This window comes from Cetorhinus maximus, chromosome 7 (genome assembly GCF_964194155.1).
Source record: "Cetorhinus maximus chromosome 7, sCetMax3.hap1.1, whole genome shotgun sequence".
Classification (NCBI taxonomy): domain Eukaryota; kingdom Metazoa; phylum Chordata; class Chondrichthyes; order Lamniformes; family Cetorhinidae; genus Cetorhinus; species Cetorhinus maximus.
This window is the reverse complement of record NC_135885.1, coordinates 98,385,635-98,410,337: the sequence shown is the minus strand read 5'-3', so window position 1 is coordinate 98,410,337 and position 24,703 is coordinate 98,385,635. Positions and strand designations below refer to the sequence as shown.

General features: G+C 41.6%; 1 protein-coding gene across 1 annotated transcript; it reads left to right on the top strand.

Annotated features, from left to right (window-relative positions):
• Positions 1-453: 453 nt before the first annotated feature.
• On the top strand, positions 454-8,983 carry LOC144683084 (NALCN channel auxiliary factor 1-like). Its single transcript, XM_078546108.1, has 2 exons — positions 454-1,564; positions 8,813-8,983. The coding sequence occupies exons 1-2, from the start codon at positions 830-832 to the stop codon at positions 8,981-8,983; spliced, it is 906 nt and encodes a 301-aa protein (XP_078402234.1). The 5' UTR covers positions 454-829.
• Positions 8,984-24,703: the final 15,720 nt, after the last annotated feature.

Genomic DNA, 24,703 nt, shown 5'->3' with positions numbered 1-24,703 from the left:
ACTTTGTGTACACGTTTAGCTGTTCGAAACTTCACTCGGCAATGTTATGAGAATATCAAATCGCAGCTCATTTCGCGTTTACTGGACCCTGAACATCATTTCAACTAACCTGGGTTAACAAGTAGATGTTGATGTAAATGGACACTGAGTTGGTTTTCTGTGCGTGTGTGTGTGTGTGTGCCTCCCCTCTCCCACTCTCTCTTTCCACTTTTAAGAACAGGCTGCTGGATGTGTCAAATGGAGAGATCTCGGAACTGGAGATGACGCAAACCACCGTCCTCTTCAAGCGCCCCCACCCCCCCCAAAAAAATAATAATAGGTGTTTCTAGGCGAAGATGGCCGCAACTTAACATCCAGCTAAGAGATCTGTGGGGATGCAAACGCGAGAGCCAGCGACATTTTGCCGGGAGCAGAGGCAATAGTTGAACTTTTTTTTCCCCTGGCGCATTTAGTGGTTCCTTTGATGAGATGCTCATGGGGTTGGATGTGTGAAGCTGGGATGTGTTATGATCTGAATCTTGCAGAGAGTGGAGCCGAGAGAGGAGAGAGGAGCTCGACGTCGTCAGGAGAATGTTGTCACCGAAAAGTAGGTTTTCCTCCAGAGAGTCATGGCTAAGTCTGATATGACAGCCCCTGCTTTCATCTGCTTACTCCCGCCGATTGGGTGGCAACAGTTGACCATTTGCTGAGAGTGAGAGGCAGATTCAACCTGAGCAAACGTCCGAGAGAATAGCAGCCACACGGAAGCAGCGAGACAATCCCGGTCAATGTATATTGGGGCAAGGGAGCACTCATTGTGGAATCGGCCGGAGCTGCACTTTCCCACAATATGACCAAGGGCGCTTGGATGTGTCGGCAGCAAGATGACGGATTAAAAATTTGGTATGCCCCCCGTCAGAACGACAAGCCCTGCACAGATTCAGAACGGGCCCAGAAATGGCGACTGTCTTTAGCAGCTCTCTTGTTTTTCACGGTCCTGCTCTCTGATCACTTGTGGCTGTGTGCAGAGGCAAATCTGACCAGGACCAGAGACCAGGAGCGAGGCACCTTGGCAGACATGGGCGAGGAGCTAACAGCAGCAAAGCATTTACTTTCCCCCGTATCCCATAGACCTGAACAGACAAGGAAAACCATCAGCAGTGACAAACATACTATTTTTATAGATAATACTACTAGCAGACCTGGGTGGCAACTAGAAACGTGCTCCCCACATTGTCTATCTGGGCAGTGGTTTATTGTTGAAGATGCAGAGTCTGTCTGTAGAAGCGTGAGTGGGGAAGCAAGCGACGGCACCTCTCCGCTGTCTTTCGGCAATTTCCACCTTTCCTTTTGTGAATCTTATACCCTTTCGGAACTGTTTACCGGGATGCCTACACCAGAGGGCTCGAATTGCGACCTGGACGTGGTAATGGATGGAGATGCCAAGGTCTGCCTTCAATGTGTTGAGACTTATCAGCGGTTAGACCAGCACGCCCAGGAGAAATACGACGAGTTCCAGGTCTTGTTCCAGAAGTATTTGCAATCGGGAGAATACTCCGTGAAAAGTTGCATTGAGGACTGCAAGGTAAGAGCGTTGACTTTATTTTATTTGTTGACTGGCGGCATTGGAGTTGAGAGAGTTGGAGGATCTTGCAGTTGGCATGGCGACGGGTGTTTGTTGGTAGCAAGTGTGCATCGGGATTCCTCGGGAGCTGTTGTTTGGAATTGTTGGTGATGTGCCGGGCCAAAAAAAAACGTTGCTTCCCAAGGTCTTGTTGCTTAGCCATCTGGGCGGAGAAAGGTGCTGGTGATTTTCCGCAGTGATGAAGTGCGGACAAGTGGTGCATGTAAATGACTGTAGAACTGGCTGAAGATCCGTGTTCCCATTGACCCCTTTGTGGGAAGGGTCTTCCGGGACAGTGGGCCGTGTGGAGTAAGCTACTACTTAACCGAAGACTTGGTTAAGTCCGACTAGTTACCAGTGCTGCGGTCATATTTATTCAAAGAATTAACGGGGGCATCCCGGCGGTCTGCCATACAACTGACGTGCAGTGCTTGCAAATCGCAATTGTGTACTTTGTAACTGTAAGACGAGAATATCTTAGAAGGTGCAACTCAGACACATCCTCAAAGTGGAATTTGGTATCCCAAAGGACAGAACAAATGTCATTTGTCGAGAAATAATATTACATGTTGCGCTGTTAACTCCTTTAAGTTCCTTCAATTCGATTAGACCATGTGATGTCTCCTCTCAACAGTATATCCGTATATGTATTCTCGAAATTCAAATGGGGGGGGGGGGGGTGGCAGCGAATAATCGTTTTATATTTCTTCCTGTTTTGTTTTACTTGTACCTAATTAGATGGTGATGCACTGTTGGATAACTTTAGAACAATAAATATGATGAGCCACATCCACCGTCGGTTCAGGAGCCTCTACATTAATGAGAATTTCAATTAGGCTCATCGTTATTCCTTGCGCATCTCCACATGGAACCCAGAGGGATCCTAAGCGCTTGATTCCAGCTGTGTTCACAGCACCATTGAACCGTGAGCAGTCACAAACTTTCTCAGCGCCGCTGCTCAGGGATCGGAATGTACTGCACACCCTGACTTGCATTTCACTCACTCAACAAATACTTCGAGGTAAACAATGGCAACATTAATATTGTCTGGGGCGGCAGCTTCCGTCAATGAAAGGAGATCCGCTGTGTACATTTAGAAAAGAAACGTGTTGAAACACTTGAAAACAATAAAGGCGAAGGGGCTGCAGAAGAATGGGGAGGTTCAGAGATGATGGGGGTAAACGATGAGAGAAGGAAAGCGAGCCATTAGTGGGGATGGGATAGGGTTTGAGGTCAATGCCAATGAGAGAGGGAAGAAAGGAATGGGAGAGAAAATGTGGCGAATGAAAGCCACCTTTCCGTACATTTGTGTAGTGAAACAGAAAATGCCATTTAAATTCAGCGGTTGAGGTGGCTGCACAGCGAATCAGCACCAGGCGCTCTCCAAGGTGTTGAATCTGCATGACGATTGAGGAACTGGTGGAATGACAATATTGGACACCTTTCTGAGCAGCGAGATTGGATATGATCGTACTACTTTCCAAATGATAAATAATTTAACTGTGGTTTTGATTCCTAAATATGTAGAATTGTTTTAAATATTATCTTGGAGATATTTTGGTATTTTAAGGTTTTCTAATGTTTATTTTAATTCAAAGACAGCCAGATCCGTATGGCGCATCCCATACTTTCTCCATTCCAGAACGCCGAAGAACAGTGCGTTTCATGTTCACATCATTTTACTGCATATCCTGCGGTCTTCATTTTAATATTTGTTTTCAACAAATCTTTAAATATATTCAAAACGTGTAAATCAGAATGCATTATGTCAACCGATGAATGGATTATGGCTTCTGTGGAAAGATAGAATTGCATATAAGCCGCAAATCAACAGGTTGATTTTACCTGTGGTGCGAAGTAACAGTCTGTAAGATATTAATCATTGAGAAGATGCTGTTCATTCATCATGGAGGAATGGAAACTCGGAAATTCAGTGATCTTAGAGAATGGGTGATTGACTTTCATTCATGTACATAGAAGGTTCTGAGCAAACATAGACATAAACACAATTGGTTTCTTGAAAAATCATCATTGCGGAGGTGCTGAACTATGATGACAATACAAATAAAACAAGTCAGAATAATTAATAACATAGTTATAGGCAATCATTAAAATAAAGCATAAAATAATAAAATGATTGCACAATTTATGAACATTTAAGTATATAAATATGTTGCCAAATGCAGGTCTCTTTCATTTACAGAATAAAAATGAAAGATCCACTACACTGTATTTTGTGCTAAAGTCCATAAATAATGTCAGGTTGAATTTATTAAAGTCTCAATCATTTACATACTATTTATGAGTTATATGAAGTCCGGGGTTGGGCTGTCTGGTAGTCTATTTGTTCCATGCCTTTTTTGCAGAATGGTGTCTTTTCACCTTAATTTCATTGCAGATTTACTTTTGTGTAGTTGTAGTAAGAGATAGTGGCAATGGGAGGTGGAGTTCAAGAGATTTCTAGCAAACTAGACAGTTTTTTTCTGCCTTTCAGCAAGGGAAGACATATTGAGTTGTTTGATTGTGTCAGAGTAGTTTTGGTATGTGTTACCTAGGATCAGTTTCAATGCTCCTTTCTGGATGCTATCGAGGTTGTTCACTTGCTTTTTGCTAAGTCCAGCATTCCACATGTATTCAACAATGGGTCTTATGTAACTATTAAAAACATTGAATCAGTTAGTTTGAGATATGCTTGAAAAGACCTAGCTTGTGGAGTTTTCCATTTGCTCTCATAAACATTTCATGCACTTGGTAATCCCAATTGAGATGACTTTGAATAGATTCCTCCTAATTTAATGCATACTTGTTGTGCAATCTCAGCACCATCTAATTTGATAAGAGTTGGATTAGGAGGGTTGTATATGATGTACAATTCCATAACACTTTTGGGGATTCACTCTCATGCAATTTGCTGTTATCCACAGTATAGCAAGCCCTTTACAGTTGGTTGAATCAGAATGGTGTACCAAGGAAAATATATGATCCATATGTACATTAAGTGTTTCTGAAAGATACAACATGGTGTAATTTAGTAATAAAAATGAGAATAGGTATAGGGCAAAACGTATAGTGTGATTTTATTCTTTATTTAATTTGGAGAAATTCATTTTTATCCTCATACAAGCAAAATTTTAGATTTAATTTAGCAGCTTGTTGTCTTAATAAGAAGCTCCAGACTTTAAATATGCTCTTATAATAATAAAAATATTATTTATTTCATACCAGAAAAATGTGGAACTCAAGTGAGAAAGTATCAATAGTTCACACCTGATTACTAGCGAAGGAAGTGTAAGATGTTTATCATTATTTTAGTAAGGAAAAGAGAATTTCTGACTCCAAAACACATACCCGTATTAAAGGAAAGACTTGTAATATAAATCTTTAAGATAAAGATTTATATATATTTGGGGTTAGTTCATGGTTTGAGGCTTGCTGAGCCCTTGCAGACATCTTGTTGTCTCGGGTAGTGGAGTAACACGTTCTCAGGATCAGGACATGGAGGAGGAAGGCTGGAACCTGCAGTGAGGCAAAGAGCGAGCTTCCTTCAAGATTTATAGTTTCATTAATTGGTATCACAACTTTGCAGCAATTTCTTATCACCCATGAAATACAGCTCAGGAGTTGTTCAACATTGCCTTTAACCATTATCTATGGTGTGACTCACTTCTGCAGGTTTTTGTGGTGATCAGTTTCCCTTTAGTATCAAAAGCAAAGTGTTATTCAGCAATCATCTTTAGTAGCCCAGAGACAATTTTATTTTTTCCTCTTTTAAACAAAACTTTAAAAAAATTTATATAAGGACATATTTTTACCGCATGGCTAAATATTTTATAAGCACACAATGCTAAAAATATCAATAGGCATGGCAGTAACCATTTATCATTTATGGAGTTTGGACTCATGGAGTCAATTTTAATTACTTGTTATTTTTAAAAATGTTTCTTACTTGCACAAATGCATCGGTTTGACTTCTGCCATTATAACAAGTCCCCTGACTGTTCTTTTGTGGTAAAGTAAATAATTGTAGTACTTTGTTTCTATTTCTACTTAGTCAAAATACTTCTAATTAGATCTTGCACTTCTTTTTATGGAATTGAAGACAGGATGATATTCAGTGCACTGAACCTGCATAGTCAGAATATACTGCTGGCACTCACTGTCATCCAGGGTTACCCAGGAAGAATTGCCAATTGATTGAGCATTGCTAGGACTTATAGAAGAAATTTCTAGCATAATCTGTATACTTTTGAAAGAGATGGGAGCAAATGAGAAGGTTAAAGAACTTTTTGAGCACCCTCTACACATGCAGATCCATTGTAATATGCAAATAATTCATGTTGCAGAACATAAAATTTAGAAAACTAAATTTAAAAATTAAAGGGCAGCTGTAGGAACTTATAAGACAACCTATAATGATCTGCCTTTCCTCTGCTACACTTCTCAGCCACGGGAACTTTTGTTTCTTTGACAGATTTTCCATTGTTCTCCCCTCCTCTGCCAGTATGCAATAACTGTTTAGCTTTCCCCGAGCCCATATTTTAAAATTTTCTTTTTTTCCACTTCCATTTGCCTTCACCATCATCACTTCCATCATTCAATCACTTCTACCTCCACCTGTCACAGACCTCTCCCTTTTATTATTTTTTCCGTTCCCTTTTCCCTAAAATTCTGGTGGCCCGAAGCTGGCAGGCAGGCCCAGAGCAATCGACCTCCAGCTCCAGTGAACTGTCCTAATGCAAATGTGACCCAGCCTTTAAAATGGACCAGGCCTCTCACTGGAGTCATTCATTGCTCATTTCAGTGGCCAGCTCCCTGAAGGATAATTCACTCCCAAGAGTTTCTGCTGAATTGTGGAAATCTGTGTTTTTCTAGTTGTTTCCTTTATTGGAATATAATTGATAAGCTGTAAATAATTTGTTATTTTTTGAAAGACGAATTGTCAAATGGCATTATGGAAGGTACTTAATGTTTCGCATTGGTACTAACCAACAGTACTGTTGACCTGTGACTTCTTGTATCTGATGGAAATAAGTATTCAGTGGGCACTGAGGAGTTTGTTACATGCTATTGTTACTATTTGCAATGGTTATTTGGCCTTGATTACTATAAACATACACTGCTGTTGCAATTGATTGAGTATGAGAAACACCTTTGGAACAAAGTTGCACATGGCATTGTCTGCTATAGACCCTATCCAGAATTCAATTCTGTTTACCTCAATAAAACTCAATATTGGGCATGTCCTAAAATAGTCAGTAGTTCTGTTTTATGTCCAATTTCATCTCAATTATCTGCTTGTGATATTTTTATCAGTAAACTGCCTTGGACAGGTTACACATATGTGCTTCCACCTTGAGTAAACTTGAACTTTTCATGGTCATTAAGCACGATGATTACTGCAGAACCGTCATAGACCCTATAAGACAATACAAATGTATGTTGTTAATGTCAAAATCATAATGTTACATAAATATGGTTTTGCAGGTACAAAAATAACAATGAATTATTTCTAACCAGTTAGATTCCAGGAGCGATTAACATTCTTATGTAATTGCTGTTATGGACAGGTGAAAATTGATAGGATGGTTCCCACTTTTTTCCCACCTCTTGACTAACCGCAACATTTGCCATTTGCATCTTCTTATGATCAACAATCTTCATGCCCATTCTGTGGAATTTCATTCTGCAGCCACTAAGTCTGTGTGGTCATTGTGTATCAGTTTCTGTAGACATTTAGGCAATAGTAGCTGTTCAGTCCACAGGAGAGATCTGTTGCATTTTTCATATCTTCTTAAAGGAATGTCCAAAAGGTCACTTACATTTTAATGTCCTGACCAGACAAGCAGGCTACTTCCAGCTTTGCGGAGTTTCATGTATATTTGCACACAAGGAAGGAGGTCACCTGACCCTCTTGACTTCATCTTACTCTAATGCAGATTGTCTATTCTCTTCTCCACATTGCTTTTTTTAAAGTGAAGTGCGCATTTTTCTATAAATTAGCAGTCTTTCTGTTCTGTTAGTTGTGCTGTTTCTGGTTCTGCAAAATTTAAATGGCATATTCTGGATTGTTCCATTGGTAACTTTGTTTATCATCTCAATTTTGGATACTTTTGGGTAGCTCATTTGAAAAGAAAATACTTTCTAATTTTTTTCTAGGTATGTTAATTTAAACATCAATTGTAGATAAAAACAAAATAATATTATTTTGCTCAATTCCACACTTTCTTACTCTGCTGCTCTTAAAATCCCCAACGGTTTCATGTATAACTATTTGTTGACAGGGCTAAAATATACTACATTCGTGAAATCCTATCTCATCACAGAGCTAACTTCCTGATACTAAGTGTAAAATATTATCCTTAGTACTGTAACAGGTTAAATTATTTTGATGGCCTCTCTTGGAAGAGAGCAGAAAGCCAGCTCACATTGCTGGGGGAAATTTAAGCACCAAATTCCATCATAAAATCATTATTAAATATAATAAAATACATTTTATATGATTTTAAATACACATACTGAATTACCTATTTGCCACTGGCATCTAATTTTTTTTATCCACCTTGTAAAGAAACCCATTATTTTTTCTGAGTTATATAATTTGTGCACTCTTCATTTCTCATGAGCTGACAATCATATCCCAGCGTCCTACTGAGCTGCACAACAGGTGTTTTATATTGCGAAACATCACACTCCAATCTGATGGAAATTAGCTGACATAGTAACATGAACTGTTCTTCTCTCCTTGACTATTTATACATATTTATAAATTGCCTATTTCAGAATAATATCTACACCTTACTTTCTGAAATTGAAAGCCACTTTTCTTGTTGCATTTGGGAGTATATTTGCCAACATGTCCATTTTTTTTGTCTGTCTCCAGTGTCATGAAACTAACTATCCACACTCATGTTAGAACTTGTTCAAGATTGAAATAATATTAGGGATGAGACAATGCAATGAATTTAATACTCATGTGAATTTCCAGAAAAGTGCTGTGTTGTATCTGAAGAGAGGAGTTCATATGCTTGTAATAATCTCCAATAAAGAAAAACATCTTAAATTATTTTAAAACTATTTCCACACTGGTTGTATGATGAGAATATTAAATTGGGAATTATGGAATGTTCCAAATGACTGAAGAGGAAATTCTTCACAACTATCTTAAAGCATTCACAGGTTGTAAGGCTAATCCCATTTGATATTACCCAGGCACACACTGAGGATTACAATGTGAAGTGCAGCAGAAAAGATCTGAGTAATACTGCAGGTTTCAGCTTGGCTTTTGGCTCCCAGAAGAGAGCTCTGTGTAAACGTGCTTACATGCCAGTACATGGCTCCCCTGGTGTCTATTTACAGCTTTTAGGAAAGATCAGGCAGTAAGGTTATTTTGTTCTTATTAAAAAGACTCCATATTAAATAAATAAAGCAACCAGGATATTCAACCTGGGCATTTATTAAAAGAGTATTAGTTAAGTTGCTGGTTGGGAGCTCTATACCCCTATGCAGTCAGATTAGGGGCTCAACCATGGCTCAGTTAGTAGCACTCTCACCTCTGAATCAGAAGGTTATGGATTCAAGTCCCTTGTCAGAGACTTGAGCACAGAATCTAGGCTGACATTCTAGTGCAGTACTGAGGGAGTGCTGCCTTTTGGATGGGACATGAAACCAAGACCTCAAATGTTCTCAGATGGATGTAAAAGATCTCAGGTCACTATCTGAAGAAGAACTGGGGACTCCTTGTCAATAATTATCCCACAGATTATCTTGTGGTTATCTTATTGCTATTTTTGGTACCTTGCTGTAAACAATTTGGTTGTTGTGCTTTCCTTCATTACAACAGTAACTACAATTCAAATGTATTTTATTGGCTATAAAGCACTTTGGGAGGTTGTATAGGCACCATATAAATGCAAGTTCTTTTTTTACTTTTTTATTCTTGGTTTGTAGTATTACTTTTGCAATTAATGGCTTTACATTAATGCGGAATGCCAGTGTTAATTGCAGTCTCAATTAGCATAATCAATAGGTGAATGAAGTTGCTTTTTGTGACAAATGTAACTTTAGATCTTTGGCATAATAGCATTAACAAATTTTTAAAAGTGTGAGCACTTTTCTCAATCTATGGTTAAATTTCTTAGGCTGCAAATCATCAATGAACTATCATGAAATTTAGTCTGTAGTTAAATATGGAATCAGTATGGTTTGTTGTATAATTGTTATGAGATAGTTGCTTCAGACTGAATTACATATGCATCCAATTAAAATAATTATAATTTCAGGTATCAAAAATCTACTTCAGCAACTTTTAAACAAACAATCAAGAACTTTAATTTTTTATTTAGAATAACCCTAATTACTAAGTGACAGTGAACTCTAAGGATAATTATCACTGATGGTAAAGCCTCTTGATTTCCTTTTGTATACTCATTCACCAGATACAAGAAGAAAGTGAAGGTTGTTAGTTCATTAGATTTTCTTAGAGACACAAATTGTGACTCTTCCATATTGTGTTGACAAGAAACAAAACATTCATTGGATTTAAACTATTAAACTACATTTTGACTTACCGATATCCATGCTAATAGGACAGTTAGTAATGGCCTGAAAATGGCACTGGCAGATTTAGCATCCTGTTAATGCCAGTGCTATGTCCACAGACATTTTTTAATGGACCTAACACTAAGTGGCAGAAGTTTTAAGTGGTAGGTCCATTTTGATATCCAAATTGCTTCTCAGGGCTTGATATAGACCTCTGGCAACTCATCAATTGTGACCTCTGCCCTTCCTCCATTCTTGGAATTATCTTTGAACCAGCCTGAATTTGGCAAGTGGCACCAAGTCACTTGTTCGTTGTGGGCAGGTTGTGACTCATTTAAGTAGGGCCTGAGGCACAGACATTAAAATGGCTCCAAAGACCTCTTCGCTGGTTGAATGGCCAGACCTCCGATGTACTCCACCTGTTAGGTGTCCAAAAGCCCAAAATCAAAACCCTATGATTAAACCGGTTAAATTTGGGGATCAAAAGGAACAACCAACTCTTCTATTTCACCTTTGTAAATAATACACTGGTACTGAGTGATTACAAAGCTCAACAGGGAGAGACCATGACAGCAACATTGAAACAGAACAGAACCATCATCTGAAATATCCACTTCCAATTAAATTATTGTATTCACTCCTCTGAATCCCCATTTATGATGTGTTCTACAAGGTTGATGAGGGAAATATTTAATTCTGTGTTTTTCTGATTTTCCATAATGACCATTGTCAGCGAAGGTGGTACATAAGGTTCGTGTCCATACTGAGGAACATTGATTTGAAACAGTCACTACATGCTTATTAAGCAAAATGGAGCAATAATGCTTATTTATAGTGGTTCTGTTTTACAGTAACATCATGACACAAACACTAAATAAAGGAGGAAAAAGTTGTATACACATGCTAGAGATCACTTGGCTCCAAACATCAATAAAACCTTGATCCAAACATGGACAAAAGAACTGGATTCTAGAGGTGAAGTGGGAGCGACTACCCTTGACATCAAGCCAACATTTGACAGAGTGACGCATTAAGAAGCCCTAGTAGAATTGAAGTCAGTGAGAATTAGGGTCACCACTACCTTCTGAAGAGCAATCAGGGAGGAGCCATAAATGCTAAACTTGGCAACACGGCCCAAATCACATGAAGGAATTTTTAAAAATGTGTTCTGAATCACAATTGGGTATTTTTAAGACTCTGATAAGGTGAGTTGTTTTTGTTATCAGTATTTTCAAAATTGGGGGTAATCTTCGACTTTAAATAGTGTTCTTTCCCAAATTACATGAGAGAAATCCTTACCAAAGCATGATTTTTTAAACTTGAATTAATGCGTTCTGACCAGCTGCCACAGCCGTTCATGAGTTATATCTACCTGAAGCCTTACATTAAAGGATTATATTTTGTTTAATTATTGTGATTAATTTGTTAAATATAATCATGAATACTGAGTGCAGAAAAGGAATATCACAATGCATCTAATTTATAGGCAGAATTTTGCCCTTGGCGTGCGGGGGTGGCCGGGAAGTTGTCCACCGCCCGCAATCAACAGCACACCGCAATTTCTTGCTGGTGGGCCAATTAAGGCCCGCCCAGCATGATACGCGAGCGGCAGCGCTGAGCACTGCCTTGTGCGGGGGGAGTGGGGGTAAGTATGAGCAGGCCTAGCGTAAACTTCGCGCATGCGCACAAGAAAGCGTTGAATAATCTTCCTGAGGCATGGAGCTGCCTCAGGGAGATATTTTTTAAAATAATAAAGAGCATAAAAATGTCACAAAACATGTTCCCCCATGTGAGTCTGTCACATGAGCAGGGACATGTTTTTAATTAAAAAATAAAGTTTTTATTTTGTTTGTATTTGCTTTTGGAAACCTTATCCCGCCCATGGATGAGGTTTCCAAAAAAATGTAAAGGCCGCTTGGCCTTTACGCCTGCCCTTCAACCGTTAGGTTGAACGGGCAGTGAAAACTTAAACACAATTGATTACTTAATGGCCCTCGTATGCCTCTTAATTGTCGGCAGGCGTGCTGCCGGCTCTGGTGCACACCCGTTGACTGAGCTATTGCGCGACTGCGTGTTGACGTCGGCACGCTCGGCCAACATCATTGCACATCATTTTACGCTCAGTTGGGTCGGGCGCGTACCCACTCACCGAGCTAAAAATTCAAACCTATGATATGCCTATTTAATATTCTTTTTAATTTTCTGTGGTCTTGTACTTTAAAATTATAGGATGTGCTACTAGATTTCTGTTTCATAATCAGGCTTTGTACTTCTTAAGTGACCTTAATAATTAGGTTTTTGTAATGGGAATCATCTCATTGACTGCAGATCCTTTGTGAGACATCTTTTGTTGACTTGCCCTGCCAAGAATAGCAGAAGTGTTGCCCCTTTGGTAATTTAAAGTGTTAGAAAGTGAGATTGTCTTACAATATTTAAACAAATTAGAGGCAAAGGTTCTTCAGATTAGTTCTTTGATTATCTCTCTCTTAAACAATAAGAGTAAATATGAGAACTTCAGGAAAATCTAAGAAAAATTTACATTTATGTAGTGCCTTTCATGACCTCAGGACATCTCAAAGCACTGTACAGCCAATTATGTACTTTTTGAAGTATAGTTACTACATAGGACTTGCAGGAGCCAATTTGTGCACAACAAAATCCCACAAACAACAATGTGACAAAGCCAGACAATCTGTTTCAAGGGTTTGACGGTGGTGGTGGGGTGGGGGGTGGTGGTTGCGGTGGGGGGGGGGTATGATTTATGCACGTATTTAACGTCCAAGGATATCTATCTCTTTTGTCATACAGGGAGTTCTGGATTTGTTTACCCTACCTTTCCCCTTCATAGGTACCTTAGCTTAGGTCCCTCTGCTCCTGCAGCCCATTTAGAATTGTACCCTTTATTTTATATTTTCCCTCTGTGTTCTTTCTACCAAAATGAATCACTTCACACTGCTTAGTATTAAATTTCATCTGTCACATTCAATTCCACTCTGAACCTTCGATATTCGGCCTGTCTCTTGGTTGTCTTATTCACCTGACACCTGTCATAAGCACACTTTTTCTTATATCTTAATATCTATCTCTTTTGTCATCCAAGGAATTTTGGGTTTGTTTGCCCTACCTTTCCCCTTCATGGGAATATACCTTAGCTGTACCCAAACTCTCTCTTCTTTAAAGGCAGCCCATTGTTCAGTTACAGTTTTGCCTGTAAATCTGTGTTTCTAATTTATCTGGGTCAGATCCTTTCTTACCCCATTGCATTTAGCTTTCCCTCAGTTAATTATTATTACTCTGGATTGTTCCTTGCCCTTTTCCATAGTCAACCTAAACCTTATGATACAATGATCATAGTCCCTTAAATGTTCCCCGACTGACACTTGATCCACTTGGCCCACCTCATTCCTAAGAACAAGGTCTAGCAGTGCCTATTTTCTCATTGGATTTGAAAAATACTCCTGTAGAAAATTCTCCTGAACACTTGCCCTTCTCTACCCTTTAAACTACTACTATCCCAGTCTATATTCAGATAATTAAAGTCTCTTATTACAACTATTCTATAATTCTTGCATTTCTCCGGAGTTTCACTTTATATTTGTTCCTCTACATCTTTCCCATTATTTTGTGGTCTGTAGACCACACTAAGCAATGTAATTGCATTTTTTTTTTCCTTCGCTCTCGCCAAACAGTGTTTGTTGTTGGCCCCTCTGGGACCTCTTCTCTCTCCAGCACTGCAATGTTCTCCTTAATCAATACTGTCAATGCTCCCCCTTTCCTATCATCCTGAACACCTTGCATCCAGGAAAATTTAATACCCAGTCCTGCCCTTCTTTGAGCCAGGTCTTTGTTATAGCCATAATATCATATTTCCACATTGCTATCTCCATTGCACTCACCAATGTTATATACCACACTCCAGGCATTCACGTACATGTACTCCAACATTAATTTAGACATTATTACTTATCTGAAACCATCTAGTAACTTAATATTTCCTATCCTAGCCTCTCCCGGTGTTCTGTGCACCTTGGTATTCTCTCTAATATTATCTCTTGGTTTCCACACGATTGCCAAGTTAATTTAAATCTTCCCCAAAAGAACTAGCTAATCACCCTGTGAGGAAATTGGTCCTGGCTCTGTTTAGATACAGCTCATCTGGCTGATGCAGGTTCCATCTACCCCAGAGCTGGCTCCAATGCTCCAGGAATCCAAAGTCCTCCCTCCAGTACCAGCTTTCAAGTCACGTATTCATCTTCTTTAATCTCCTATTTCTATACTCACTTGCGCTTGGTACCGGGAGTAATCCGTAGAATACTACTACTTTTGAAGTCCTGCTTGCTAATTCCCTATCTAGCTCCCCAAATCCTGACCGAAGAACTGGATCCCACTTTTTGCCTTTGTTGTTGGCGCTGATGAGGTTGTTCACCCTCCTCCTCAGGTTGCTCTGCAGCCGTTCAGTGACATTCTTGACCCTGGCACCAGGGAGGCAACATACCATCCTAGATTCAGGATGGCCACAGAAATGCATGTCTGTTCCCCTAACCATTGAATCTCAAATCACTATTGGTCTTCCAGTCTTCTTCATGCTCCCCCTGTACAACTGAGCCAATTGTGGTGCCATAGACTTGGCTCTGGCTGCACTCCCCAATGAACCATCTCTTTCATCAGTGTACCGAACTGAATACTGGTTGGACAGCGAGATGCAGTCCTGTACTACCTGCCTGTTTCTTCTTGACTGCCCGGTGGTCACCCATTCCCTCTCTCCCTGCAAAGTCTTAGGCTGCTTTATAAACGTGCTATCCATGAAGCTCTCAACCCCATGGATGTGTCAGCTGCTGCTCAAGCTCCAAGACCTGGAACTTGAGATGCTGCAACTGACAACACCTTCTGCACATATGGTTATCTAGGACATGGGAAGCCTCCTGGAGTTCTCACATAGCACAGGATGTGCACTTGGAAAGTCAAAGCTGCCCTGAAATTCCTTTATCTAGTAGATAATAAATCTTGTTACTACTAATAAACCTTACTCTTTAAGGAAAAGAGACTCAGCAGGTATTCATTTTCCTTCTGTTGACGTTACTTAAATATAGGAAAGCTGAATTTTTTATTTAACCCTTGTTTTTTTTAAAATTTTCCCAGCTGCTTAGACTAACTCCCTAACTTTGGAGACAGCAGTAATAGCTACTAACCAATCAACTCACACCCTTCCCATGATTTCACAGTTTGAATATTTTTCCCCCTTTTCAAACTCCAGCATGTCCCGGTCTGCTCCAGCTCCCTATTCTCTCCTCAGGTGAGTGATAGGCCCTGAGCCAGGGCCTCAATTTATCTTGTCCCCAGTGCTCCTGATTTCTTCCAGGTCCACTCCGGCTGCCAATTCTCTCCGCATCAGCTTAGCATTTGTATTCAAGCTTCTGGGACTTGACCCACAACTTCCTGACTCAGGGGCGAGAGTACTACCACGAGCCACAGTTAACCCTTACTGTGGGTTTATCAAAAATAGATCTCACACTGCCAAATATATGCAATGCTTCTTACATACTGTACATTAGACATTAATCCTTATTGACTTCATGCTGTATAGTTATCTTTATTTATAGCATGGTCTTTTGTAGATTCTAAGGAATACTGAATTGACTTGTTGAAAAAAAACTCATTTGGAGCAACATGTGCCATTTGTTGATTTTTGACATTTTTAAAAAAAAAAGCAATTTAAACAGTTTGGCTTAGAGATCTTCTGGTCATTTTTGGCAATGAGTTCCATTTTCATTCTTTCATTGCAAAAATGGTCAGAAATGCTTACCACAATAACTAATACCTTAAGAATCACATTGTATTTCATGTTCCTCCATGTGATAACCTGACAATTTGAAATGCTTCAACAGCTTGTGAAAAATTTGACATCCAGAGAAACTATAAATCTTGCACAAAGGTTAAGAGGACAATTGGTTGTACTTGCTGTTTGAAGTCTTTTTAAAAAATTATTTATCCATTCACAAGGTGTGTGTGTGTCACTGGCAAGGCCAGCATTTATCACCCATACCTAGTTGTCTTGGAGAAGCTGCTGCTGAGCTGCCATCCTGAACTACTGCAGACGACTGAGTAGCTTTATTAGGCCTTTTCAGAGGGCAGTTAAGAGTTAACCGCATTGTTGCGTGTCTGAAGTCCCACATAGGTCAGACCAGGTAAGGGTGGCATGTTTGCATCCCTAACGGATATTAGTAAACCAAGTGAGTTTTTGTGACAACCTGATAGCTTCAAGGTAACCATTATTGACACTAGCTTTTTATTCCATATTATTTATTTAATTGTTCTTTTATTTAAGCAAATTCAAATTCACAAACTGCCATGTTGGGATTTGAACTGTCATCTCTGGATTATTAGCCTAGACTCTCCTAAGTCTTGTGTATATATTTTAAATAGCATATTATTTCCCCCAAGTGTGTTCTGCAGCCTCGGACAGGTCAACATTTTGCTTAACAGGAAGTGAAACAAATATCTGCATGTAACTACCTGAACATACTAAATTATCATATCTCCACATCAATCATGTACTTCTCTTTAGCTTTCAAAACAGATATTTCTATGATCCAGATAGACCACATTCTTTGAACTGTTGGTCCAATATTGGCTTTTTAAATATTAAGAAAAATCTATTACATTTGATGAGACCATCTCCTATTGATTTGTAGAATTGACATTAGCTCATGTATAACAGCCACTCGATGTTAATAGAGCCATTGATTTGAAAGGTAAATTGAAGATAACAAACATTAACTTATTAAATGTATTTTCCTTTAACTGTTAATGCGCTATACTGCTAATGACTCAAAAATTAGTTTCCCTAGCTAGATATAATGGACAGAATCTTGTGGAGGTGATGGGGCGCTTGGCTGCTCACTTGATCTGGCCCTGTATTGCCTCTTTTTGAGATGGCCTGCCACATCTTGTGCCTCTCAGGCAGTTAACAAGCCAGCGGTTGGCCTTCTCCTGGGATCTCCTGAGGGCCACTAGCTCTTCTGTACTTAGAGGCGAGCTGATGGCTGCTACTGGTATGACACCCACCTGAGGGATGCAGGTGAGTGATGGTGGGAAGGGGCTCATAGGGTGGTGGCTGTGGGCTAGGGGGGTCAGGAGCAAGTGCTTTCAGTGGCCCCCCACCAATTCCAATGTTGTATCCGTCAGTCAGGCACTGAGTGTCTTTGAACGAGGGACCCTCCATAGGAGCCTACAAGCAAACGTGCCAGGGTCCCTGCCCACGTAGTACTAGTACCAGCAGCAGCAGCGAGGTGAGGCTCTTAAGTGGGCATGAATTGCCCACTTAAGGGCCTCAATTGGCAGTAGGGCAGGAAGGCCATCCAGTGGCTTTCCCACCACGGACTTAATAGGGGTAGAGGCAGGAAGGTGGCGGGGTCCACTTGCCTGATTAAATGCTGGCCTGCCAACAAAGTCACCATGGGGGAGGGTACGTTGGGCAGAATCTTATGGTGATTTTTGTTTCAGGAGTCAGGGTCATTTCTGCATTCCAACATTGCATTGCATGGGTCAGCAGTGCACCCTCTAGTGCTATCGTACAGGAGTTGATCTCCTAAATGACCACCTTGACTTCTGCTGTCCAATTAAAGATGGAAGGGGGGGTGCTCCTGAGGCTGCAGATCCAATCAGATGGCCTACAACTGATGATGGCCAGCAGACCATAAGAAGTGGGCACGGTTCAGGCAGAAAGGAGAATCTGGGGGTGCTTTGAAATGGAGACCTCCCCCCTTGCCCCTCAGAAAAGTCAATACAATTCCAAAAATAACAGGGCCCAAAGCAGATAATACCATTTGATTGGAGGGGTAACCTCTCCAGAGGATTTATTTCAACCAGGACTACAGCCTTTCAACCCGGTGTCCCTTTCATTAGCAAATGGAGCCTCTGATGCTCTGGTTTAGATGGCCCACTGACCTTCCTTCAGCAGGCCACCTCCACAGAGCTGCTGAGCTTTGCAATCAGTGGGAGCCCACTGCCACTCCTGGAAGACTCCAGTGGGGATCCCATACCTATCATTAGTCCCTTATTTGCTCATCATTGGCTGCCCACTGCCATTAGGTGGATAGACACAGCCTATGTTCACCAGCCTCCAAGAAGATTGCTGGAAAGCAGAAACAGGTAGGGGCACCAATCCAATGCCCTTTTCTCTAATTTTGCTCCCAGTACCGCCTTTGAATTCACCTCCATGGTACAAGAAATATTCTGTCCAATAACATAAATACTGAAATGTATGACAGTTATAGACAATCTTACATCTTTCAGGGGCTTTGCACTTTTTCAGCTTTCCTAGAGGCTGAATTTTACTGTCGACGAGCAGAAGGTGGGGCCTGCTCGCCGACGCGCAAAATGACACGGGATGATGTCGGGGAGAACCGAGAACCTTCTTCAGGAAGGCGGTGGCACAGCGAAATCAGCTGTCCACCCGCCGACCTGTCAATGGCCAATTGAGGCCATTGACAGGATAATTAAAACAATTAAAGGACCTGCCCGTCCAACCTTAAGGTTGGTGGGCAGGCCAGGAGCCCCGGCGGGCTTCTGAAAAAAAATGAAACCTCATCCACCAGCGGGATGAGGTTTTATGTAGGGTTTAAAAAAGTTTATTAAAGTTTCAGTGAAATTTAATAACATGTCCCATCTCGTGTGACATTATCACATGAGGGGGACATGTTAAGGATTTTTTTATTTTTCTACTTTTAAAGTTTATACAACTGTTAGCGAACTCCCTGAGGCAGCACTTAGCCTCAGGGAGATGTGCGCTCTTTCGTGCGCATGCGCGAAAGAGCACACTCTCGCATTTGGGGAATCCCCCCCCCGCTCGCACAGGAAGCGCATAGCACTTCCTGCTGGGCATCACGCAAAATGGCGGCGGTGCCCACTTCTCCGGCGGGGATTGGCTCCCTGCCCGCCGGAGATTGGGTCGGGCCCGCCCGCCCGGTGGGCAGAAAATTCTGCCCTAGGTGTGCGAAACACATCAGCTTGATTTCAGATCCTGATTTCTAGACATTTTGTTTGTTTTTGAGAAAAGATGGTACACAAGATGACTTATGGGCTGGCAGTTTCTCACTGAGACCCTTCTACTTTTGCCATGCCTCCACAACCTCAGTTTCTTCGTATCCATTGCCATGTATGATTTGGCTGCCATTCCAGACCCAGCCCCATTATCTCCATCTTCCTTTTTCATTCTCTCTTTGACCAAGCTTTTAGTCACCTGTCCTAATATCTCCTGCTTTGGCTCAGTGCAAATGTTGGTCTGATTAATGCTCCTGTGAAAATCCTGCGGACATTTCACTTGTTCTTGCGTTGAACAAGAGGGTTTAACATCAGGCAGGTATAATTTGAAGTTTCTTACAACTATTTATTTTTCTAGATTGTTACATGTTTAAGAACATTCATGTAATTATAAACGAAAATTAAATTCACAAATATAGTCAACTAATCCTACTGCAGTTGCAACAAAAAACACAATCAACTTCTAATCAATTAAGACCCAAGGAAAAGATATGGTGATGGAAGCGATTGCCTCAAAAATCTAAGTTTCTTTCATTGCTTCCATCAAGATTGTTAAGTTCAAGACTGACAAGTATATATAATAAGTTACTACCCACTATTAAAATTCAAATTATTTTGGGGGATTGGACGAAATAATTGGAAAAATAAAGATGTTGTTTCAATAGCATATGAAGTTTCTGTGAAGGAGCTCTTGTCTGTAACGATGTACTACTGAGGGACTTTTTCCAGTGCATGAATTACTAGAATGCTTATTCTGAATGTTTCCCATAATTATGATCTTGGTAGAGACCAGCAACTATTTGTTTTTTTAAGAACCTGAAAACCCACGTATTTACTAAAACAATTGAAGCCACAAGGTTCACAGTTAAAATCAAAAGAATTTTACTGCACAAAAATCAAAGAACAGTCTATCTTAAATAGTCAATTACATTAAAGATGTTAAAAGTACAATGAATTTAGTTATAATCTAAACTGAACTCCTTAAATCACATTTCCCTCTACGCCCATTCAACCAACACTCACTCCTGTCACTGACCGAAAGGCATCATGATCTGTTGCGCGTGCACATTGCAGCTGCCAACGCAGGCCCAAGTGATCAGGATGCCTTTCTGGTTGGCGGCAGGAGCATCAGTGTTACGGAAATCCCAATTCCTCCACAGACTGGCTAGCTCATTTGGTAGTTAATGGGTGTCTTAATCCCGGAGTCATTGTCTCGAGCCCCATGTTGAGTGATTTTTAAATTTGGTATTTTTTATCTATAATTTTTATTCAAAACACTGAAAAACTGTGGTGAATTAAGGCCCTTGTAACAGGTACAAAAATTCTAAAGATTGAATAAGGGCATCCCAGCTACCAAAGAATATATTCATTTGTAGGAAGTACTGTAAATATTAATAAATAATGCAAGATAGAGTAAGCCCATACATTTTGATGCTCCTCCAAGTCTTTTCATAACATCTGCAATAAGTCCTATTGAAAAAGCAATACCCTAATGTATTTCTGATGAGAATTTTAATAATTATGGCTAGCAAATGAACAGAACATTTTGGGAAACTGTCAATCCTAATATGATTCTGTTTTAATTTACTCCCTAATAACAGGTTTCAGCTTGCATCTTAAAACTTAATTTAGGCTGTCTGCCTATTTGCAAATCATAAAATGAGTTCTAAGGCATCAGCTGCACTTAAAAGCATCTCTCACTTCCTGCAATTTACACTGCCTCTGTGTATGTGCAGGAAGTGCTCCCTGTGGTGTTGCAGCACAAATTAATGCAGCCTTAGTCAAATGCAGCCCAATAACCTCAAGTCAGATACTTACCAAGATTGGAAGATTAACTGCTTGCTCTGAGTACTATTTCAAAGATTTGTATACAAGCTGAGATTTCTTGAATCTTCCATTTACTTTCATCAAGGTTGGCCCTTCAAATCCCCTCCAACTATCCTACTGTCCAACAGTCCACTCTCTCCCTCTCTTTTTCACACTCTCTCTCTTCCACTCTCTCTCTCTCTTGCACTCTTTCTCTCTCTCTCTCTCACACCCTTTCTCACTCCCTCGCACTCTCTTTCTCTCTCACACTCTCGCACTCTCTCTCTTGCACCCTTTCTCTCTCTCTCGCAATCTCTCTCTCTCTCTCTCACGCAATCTTTCTCACTCTCTCGCACTCCCTTTCTCTCTCGCAATCTCTCTCGCTCGCTCTCTCTCTTGCACCCTTTCTCTCTCTCTTGCACCCTTTCTCTCTCTCTCGCACTCTCTCTCTCTCTCTTGCACTTTCTCTCGCACTCTCTCTCCCCCTGCCAGGTCCTGACACACATCACAGACTTAATTGCAGATTTCGCCACTCTGGATGTCAGAAGATTTGGCCCATCAATGAGACTAACAACAAGACAAAGGTAAAGGTAGTCAAGCCTCCTTCTATGCAGAGAAAGTGAAGTCTGAGACATACCAGAACACAGCCAAAAAGGCTATGAAACGAAACAGGAGCCAAAAGTAGTAAACGAACAACCAAGCTGTGAGTATTGCATGCTTCCTTTAAATTAATTATTGCTGACAAGAGGGTTTTCATGTCAGTCAGCATCCTATTGTGCTGGGCAAGGTCAGCACATGGCATCCAAACAGTTAGGATGGTGAATGAGCTCTGCATCCAGCAGATGACCTTCATCTGGATAAATTATTTCTGACTTCAAATGTTGCTGTTGTGTGACCTTACTGCAAGCAATACCTGCTGTACCAAAATGATGCTAATTCGGATCCTCAGGTGGCCACATAGCACATGCACAACATGTTGTATGTTGTCCAATTTCTAAGTGCGCAATTTTCCATTGTGGAGACTAAGTCCAGTGGCGGGTGGGAAAGTCGGCGTGATTCCCACTGGGTGGCGGGGTGGGTGAACATGTGCAATCATTCACTATTTAGCTCATTAATTATGCATCTACAAAGAGCCCGGTGAATCTCATGATGGACAGGAAGTCACCTGTCTTGCCGTTACCTCATGGGGTCGAAGGTTCTGGTGCCATATTTAAAGGATAGACATTCACTCATTGCAGGCCAGGAGATGCATACTACTCCTCCAGAGTCCTTGTGGCCAGAGCTCATTGTGGAGAAGCTGTCAGATGTGAGCAACCACATCCCGGGACATACGAGGGTGCCTCTGGCATTGCCTTTTGCTCATCTCAAGATAAAAACTCTGACTGCGACACACCCATTGTCAGGCCAATGCTCACCGTTGCACTGGTCCATGTTCACCAGCCTCTTGCCCTTATAGAGGCCCCACTGTCTCTTGCTGTTCAGGCCCTTGCTCCTCATGGCCCTGTGCCAACTGGCGATGGGCCCTCCTTCTCCTCATCTGGATGACAGCCATTACCAAGGCAGGGTTGCCTGCAGCCTGCATCATTGGCGCCTCAGTGGATGTATGAACGGATTGAAGTGGTATATTAAGTAAGCATGTTCTTTACAGGTTTCCCTCCATCTCAAAGTCATCAAGTATGTGCCTCACCCTTCACCAGGCCTAGACATTGCATCCCCACCTCACCCCTTCCAGGTAAAGGACATCCTGGAGGACCAGAAATGGGTGTTCCTCCCATTCATACATGAATGCCTATGGAAACATTGCTCTTTGACCAGGATGATGAGAGCCAGGTGCAAGAAGCCTCAAGTGGATACGTTTCCGCTTGTCTCCACCGCCGTCAAAACTCTATAGAGAGATTATTGCTTTGGCAGCATAGAAAGACTAGCTGCATCATCCCTTGTCAGCCATGACCATTCACCTGGGAGGATGGAGGTTTGGAGTCATGAGTTTGCAGCCCTCCATCAGTCCCTTGGAAGCATTCCACCTCCCTCCCTCCCTTCATCCTTGCCTCTCACTGTAACCAATGACAAATAGCGCGAATTGAACGGCAGCTCTGCACCTTGCCATGTTGTGAGACCCATGAGCCGAGAACAAACCTGCTGCTGTGTGGGGTTCACCATAGAGAGGAGAACACAAGTGAGCACCTTTGACATCCACTTGCCTCGCAAAGGTGACCCTTTAATCGGCCACTTGTGCTGACCTTGACCTCCACCAACCTGAAAAGATCCCCCTCCCACCTTGAGGGATCTCACTGACTGACTAACTGCGTGGTCAAGGTCAGTTTGGAAAAATGGTGTGTGTCACCTTTTCAACTCGCTCCACCACCTTCTGCCCTCCCTCTGTCACCCAGCAATTTCCCCCATCACCATAGACCCACCCAATATCACCATTGCTCTCCCTTCTGTCACCCTTAAACCTCCCCCCATTACCCTAGACCCTATCACGATCCACCTCCACATGCCTTTCCATCCCTCAGACACCGGTTACTGTCCCCATGCCTACCTTGACCCTGCCCCCTCCCTTTATCCAAGCCATCTGCCTTGTCTCCCTCCGTGACCCACCCGATGAGATCTTCACCTACCAGATGCTCCCCCTGGACCTGCCACCCTACCTCATCCTACCCACCCCGGACTGTGACGGTTCCCTCCTACCACCAGTACTCTGAATTCTTCCCTCAGGGCTCCACCATCAACACCACTGACCCCACCCTCTAAGACACACACCCCTTTCCCCGGACACTATCACCCACTCCTTCCCAGACATTCTCCCCCCTCCTTCCCCAGACATTACCCCTCCCTTTCCCGGACACTGCCCCCACCCTTCCCCCGTAGACCTGCTTTCCCTGACCAGCCTTCGCTCCACCCTTCCACCATACCACCCTCTCCCTTCCAGCCTTTGCCTGCCTTCCTTGTCTAGCCTTGGCTCAGCGTTTTCTAACGACATGAGTGAAGTTATGCGAGGTACCCAAGAAAGAGAAAGCAACATCTACCGACTTCAAAGTCATGGGAGAGATTAAGCTCACCAGCTGCACACCACTTATGTACAGCCGTAACACTGAATGTTCTAAGTTCTTGCTGGCGAAGATGTTAATTTGGAGAGTGAACTTAATTCTGGTGAGGTGGCCTTTTAATGAACGTGCAGCAGATGCTAATGCATGCAAATTGAGTTCCTGACATTGTTCGTCGGGAAGCTCAACCCACCTTTAACCTGCCTTGAAAGTCAGGAGAACAAAATTCCAACAGTTTATCTCACCATCGGGAAACAGACTTTTGCCTCCGGCCAAATTAGCTGCCCCCTCCCGCCATGATTCCCCCTGCTGGCGGGAGAGGAAAATTGGGCCCTTAATGTTTTTCCTGTTATTCCCCCAGAACAGTGCTATGCTCCAAAAACACATTCATATTAACTCTACTTCTACAACAGTGACATTTCTGCTGGTGTGATTAAAAAGCATCAAGTGATTTCAGTTTCAGTTTTATCTGGGATTTGTGCAATTCATGGGAGAAATGATTTTTACAGAAACATTCTCCAAAACACTTGTTGTCTTTCAATTAGCTTCTTCACCTGTTTGTAAAGATGTTAAAAGTTATAAGTGCTTATTTTGCAACTAAGAGGCATATATGCAGTACTGGTTTTGTGCTACAGTCAAATTGCAATTGTTTTCAGTTTGGGGAGAT

Coding starts and splice junctions, on each gene's coding strand:
- LOC144683084 (XM_078546108.1), top strand. CDS start 830: ATGACCAAGGGCGCTTGGATGTGTCGGCAGCAAGATGACGGATTAAAA. Junction 1,565..8,812: donor GTTGCATTGAGGACTGCAAG/GTAAGAGCGTTG, acceptor GATATTACCCAG/GCACACACTGAGGATTACAA.